Source organism: Neodiprion lecontei, chromosome 1 (genome assembly GCF_021901455.1).
Source record: "Neodiprion lecontei isolate iyNeoLeco1 chromosome 1, iyNeoLeco1.1, whole genome shotgun sequence".
In the NCBI taxonomy this organism is placed as follows: Eukaryota; Metazoa; Arthropoda; class Insecta; order Hymenoptera; family Diprionidae; genus Neodiprion; species Neodiprion lecontei.
This window is the reverse complement of record NC_060260.1, coordinates 1,671,794-1,676,875: the sequence shown is the minus strand read 5'-3', so window position 1 is coordinate 1,676,875 and position 5,082 is coordinate 1,671,794. Positions and strand designations below refer to the sequence as shown.

General features: G+C 45.0%; 1 protein-coding gene across 2 annotated transcripts; it reads left to right on the top strand.

Moving 5' to 3' along the window:
• The first annotated feature begins 458 nt into the window (after positions 1–458).
• On the top strand, positions 459–4,606 carry LOC107227016 (synaptic vesicle glycoprotein 2C). Of its 2 annotated transcripts, none has more exons than XM_046737945.1 (10): positions 459–612; positions 2,191–2,250; positions 2,323–2,484; positions 2,576–2,738; positions 2,869–2,990; positions 3,051–3,289; positions 3,432–3,613; positions 3,682–4,010; positions 4,097–4,384; positions 4,515–4,606. In XM_046737945.1, exons 1-10 carry the CDS (start codon positions 510–512, stop codon positions 4,601–4,603), a joined length of 1,737 nt encoding a protein of 578 aa, XP_046593901.1. In that variant the 5' UTR covers positions 459–509; the 3' UTR covers positions 4,604–4,606. The 2 variants fall into 2 exon arrangements, with proteins under 2 accessions (XP_046593901.1, XP_015523510.2); XM_015668024.2 differs by lacking the exon at positions 459–612 and adding an exon at positions 1,792–1,972.
• Positions 4,607–5,082: the final 476 nt, after the last annotated feature.

The following is a 5,082-nucleotide window of genomic DNA, read 5'->3' as shown; positions in this document are numbered from 1 at the left end:
TTTCAGACACCTGTTGACTGCCCGTCATCACTTGTATCAAACACTCATCCAGCATAATGGCAATTGTGTCATATTATTCCATCGATTCAATCGATTTTACTACGTATTAGGCACTGCGCCTTCTGACGTATTAACGCGCACGCATGACGTGCAGTCCCGTAGTACGAGTGGATAATTACCAAAGATAATTGAAATTTGAATAAAATAAAGTAAATTTTAGATTATCGAAATTTCGCCTTCGATTACTGCACACCGAAGTCGAAGGTGCATACAACAATTTGTCGCTAATCAAAGGTGAGGTTTGTTTGATCAGTGGGGCTGGGAAGGGGGGCGGTTGAGGAGCCGGAGGAACGGCATTGAAGAATTCTGCTGCGCATGACATAATAATTTTTAACCGATGTTGACCGGGGCCGCAAACGTTTATCAGTCTCCTGTTCCCGGCGCAGAAAGCATCGACGAATAACGACAGAAGCTGGCGGTTATCTCAACCCCAACGGATTCGATCGGCGATGGACGATCCAAGGGTGAACGGAAAACGCTGGTCCCCGTCAAAAATCGCCATCGGCAATTTTACCGCGGGGCTGGAACCGCAGCCACAGCTCTACACGATCGGTGAGTCACGAATAAAAAAATAAATAGGTGCAAGAAATTGGCAACTTCACTTGGAACGTCGCTGACAATGAGTCCAGCGAACAGAGTTGCAAAAATCGCGGTCAGCGGATCGAACCGCCAATTTTGCAACCCCGGCATTATTCACTTGTTGCGTTTCAAGTTTGTTATGCGTGTCCGAACGAGTTCGTTTGACCAACTGCAGCGATCGGTAGCTGTAGGAAAGTTTCCAACGGTATTAGCGCTATCTTATATTTCGTGAGAAAATTGGCTAACGCATACAGACGTAGGAGGTAAGCACATTTGCATACAGCTGCAGCCCCCGCTCATGAAGAAAAGTATCTATGCACAAACGATTTACCCACTGCATCGCATAGGTACGTGAATGTGGTACGTTCTAGAACTCGCACAGCGTTGTTTAACGAGACGAGGCGAAATTCTACGTGACGAGCCGATGAATGGAATAAAACTCCTATAATCAACGTCAAGTCTTCTTTATCTCAAATATATGGTGATAAGCTTAAAGTATCGCTGCCGTTTCTCGTTAGTCGGAAAATCGTGGAAAAAAACTTGGACAGTGATAAAAAATATTCCAAAGGTTGAGAAATGTCGACGCTTTCATTACGAATACAGCGATTGATTCGAGCAATAGTGAGAAGGAATTTATAGAATTCCCGATTCCGAATTTTAATCAAACGACCAAAATCTTTAACAACGACGCGAATAATGCCGAGAGTTGTTGTTGTTATCAACTATTTGCAATCAGTTACAAACCGTGTTCTCCAACTGCGTTAGATCGACTCGAAAGTTCACAATCGGCAATAGTCGTGGCTTTTCCCAACTTCATCCTTCAGGTTCCTCGGAAAGCAATTTTCACGTGTCGGGCAATTAGCGAAATTGTAAAACATAGAGCGACGCGAGTGACGACTCGAACGTCATTACCCCCTTTTTTCTCGAACGGATAAACGCAGTTTGACAGCTGCAGCTTGCGCTGCATGCGCAGCATGGATCATTGTTCCGGAAACCACGCCGCTGCGTCTTGACGATCCGTGCGTTACACACTCGTGAAAAGTGGGAATAGCTAGATAATTACTTACCGTTGGCAAAATCGAAGACAAGATGAATCGAGCCGCATTCGTCACGGTATCTCATCCACCTCTGGAGCACACATGTCCGCATCTGTTATTTATCAGTGCTGCATTCATGATAATGGCCGGCGTGTTATAAATTTCGTTGCACTCGCGAGCGGAGCTTCAGTCTCTTAATCGTGAGCATCTCCAACGCAGCATGTCGGGAACTTGTCTCTTCCCTAAAAGTCTCGTCACAATGGACACGGAAGAAAAATGGCACATCTGTTACACTGGTTAACCAAAACTTGGATTAGTTTACAATATAATTTTGCACTGATCCCCAAAAATTGGACCGCTTAAAAAGTTCTAATAAGATGATTTGATTCAACCGTTTATTGAAGCGAATCGTGCGCTTCCTGCGCTCAAAAATTTGACCGCATTTCACAGAAATACAATTCCAACAACCCATTCAAAACTATTGTGCGTAATGGAGTTTTATTAATTGTTTTAGAAAAATCGGAAAGGCCGAAGGATGAATCTGTAGAATTCGACAGGGCGATTATACTATGTGGTAAGCACGATCAGCCATTAAAGTTGGTCACATTATGGTCCGGATCTAAATTAGTTACTATGATTGATCTAGGATACGGAAAATATCACTACGAGCTCGTCCTTCTCTGCGGTTTGATCTTCATGTCAGCTGGGTTTCAGAATGGTCTGAATGCCTACATACTGCCATCAGCAGCATGCGACCTCCAATTGTCATCGGAGGAAAAGGGACTGCTTAACGTAGCTTTTTTGGCCGGTGAGAGTTTCGTCTTTCGTTTTCATCGCCGAAATTTACCAAGCCTCCATTCGTTGAAAGAAAAAATACACGTATTCGCCTGTCATTCCAGGTGGAACTTCGAGCGCTATGCTCTGGGGTATCATCGCCGACGTATTTGGCAGGAAGAATATTTTGCTGGGCACTTTAATCGCCGATGGAACCATCACCATCATATCAAGCCTCTCGCAGAGCTTTCAAACTCTTTTTGTCTTCCGATTTCTCAACGGCTTCGTGTGAGTTTCTATAAGCAGTAAATATAGCTGAATGATTTCTAAATGTGGTAGATTATTATTATTATTATTATGGTACAATTGAAAAATTATCCGTTAATTCACCTGCATGTATCGATGTTACTTCCCCCAGGATTGGCGCACCTGGATGTCTCGTATTTTCATACCTGGGTGAATTCCACGCGGAGAAACAACGCGCGAAAAGCATATGCTACGTCGGTTTCTTCTTCACTTTGGCTTGGCTGGTGCTTCCAGGTGCGAATAAGCGATTCGAAAACGTATAAAAACCAGTATTAAACAAAATTCTTCCTGCAGGATTGGCTTGGGCGATAATACCGATGACCTTCGAGCTTCGAATCAACGGTCTGCAGTTCAATTCCTGGCGATTGTTCGTCGCCCTTGTCGGTATCCCGACCGTAATCAGCGGCATTCTGCTTATACGATTCCCGGAGAGTCCAAAGTTCCTAGTTTCCCAAGGGAAGTCTAAGGAAGCCTTGAAAATTCTGCGTGGTATATTCGTTGCGAATACTAGTCACAGCATTCACGATTATCCGGTTAGTTTGTCGCCACCTCACGTTGACACTTCCAGTGCAGACGCAATACTTGTACAAATGTCGAAATAATCGATCATTTCGGTGTGAGCCAAGTTTACCGAATTGAAGCTGTTTTTTTTTTTTTTTTTTTTGTAATCTCCAGGTGAAAACACTCCTGGCTAACGATACGGCGATCGTGAACGAGGAAGCCAGCATCGAGAAGAGCAAATTCGGCATTACCCAACTTCTGCAAAGCATCTGGAAGCAGATTTGCTACCTCTTCACGCCTCCGCTCCTCAAGTACGCGGTTCTCTTCTCGATCATGCTCTTCGCCAACATGTTCGGGTACGCATTTATTGGCGATCGGGGAAAATGCACTTGCTGACCTTGAGCTTGAATCACCCGCAATGCAGGTACTACGGCCTTGGTCTGTGGCTGCCGGAGCTGTTCAACCGCTTCGAGACGTACTACAAGCTGCACCCGAACACGACCGTGACCGTCTGTGAATTGGCCACCTTCTCGGTCCCGGCAAATCCGTTGGCCGAAGCGATAACCCAGACGCAAAACGTCATCCTCGTAGGAAACAGCACCGCCTCGAACGACATCCTTAAGGGAATCCCCTGCAGCGGGACCATCGACGAGCAGGTCTTCGTCAACACGTTGACGGTAAACGCGGTGAGCCTCCTGGGTAACGTGGCTTCCGGCTACCTCGCCGATCGCCTTGGCCGACGAACGATGCCAGGTAAGGACGTCTGGGATCGAATGATCGTATCCTTGTCTCTCGAGTCCTGGAATTAGATCATTCATGGGATCGATCGTTCCCTTCAGTTGGCACGATGGTGTTCGCCGGTGTCTTCGGCTGCTCGATATACTTCCTCAGATCGGCATCCCAGAACCTGATCGTCGCCTGCCTCTTCTCGACTTTCATAGCGACTGGTAACACGGTCCTGAACAGCGTGATCGTTGACATTTTTCCGACGCACGTCAGCGCGATGGCTATTTGTTTGGCTACGTTGTCGGGAAGAATCGGCGCCATCGCCAGCAATCTCCTCTTCGGTTTACTCCTCGACATTAACTGCGGTGTCCCGATATTCCTCGTTGGGGGTGTAGTCATATGTAAGTAAAATTTCCCCAAACTTACTCTCGCGATTAAGCAATAATACAACCTTCGTCACATACCTGCGCATGTTAATTTTTTAAAATTTTTCATTTCTCGGCATCGAGGAAATTCGCTGTTTCGTTTCAGTTGGCGGACTGTTGGGCTTTCTTATACCGAAAAAAGGAGTTATAACGAATAAATATTGTGACAATAATATGGCCGTTGCATCGGCCTAGTTGCAAAGCCGAACCGACGCAGCGCGGTTATAAATGAAAATAAGTAAAAGCATTGCGGAAAAAATTTGAAGACGTAGAAGAAATTCTTCAATTTTCAATTTGGTACACCGACGGGATGAGCGATCCCTTGACTAGGTACATCGACAGGCGAAAGAACACACGAAACATTTGATATCGTGGAGGTTTAAGCGGAAGGGTTGCGGAAATGGAGAACGAAAGTAAGTAAAAGTAAAAGAAGAGAAGAGAGAATGCAGTCTTATATGTAGGTACACCAACCCGAATCGGTGAAAGATTCTTTACCGCCTGACGGATAAGGAATTGTAAATAGTTTAATCTAGTTCAGGTATTAGAAAACCTAAAGTTTAACAAATAATTCTCAACGTTCCTGTACGATTGTACGTAGGGTATGTATAATTATTTCATTATTTTCTTGAAAGTTGACTCGTTGCGCATTAGAAAAGAATTAGAGCTAAACGATA

Coding starts and splice junctions, on each gene's coding strand:
- LOC107227016 (XM_046737945.1), top strand. CDS start 510: ATGGACGATCCAAGGGTGAACGGAAAACGCTGGTCCCCGTCAAAAATC. Junction 613..2,190: donor GCCACAGCTCTACACGATCG/GTGAGTCACGAA, acceptor TAATTGTTTTAG/AAAAATCGGAAAGGCCGAAG. Junction 3,290..3,431: donor ACAGCATTCACGATTATCCG/GTTAGTTTGTCG, acceptor TGTAATCTCCAG/GTGAAAACACTCCTGGCTAA.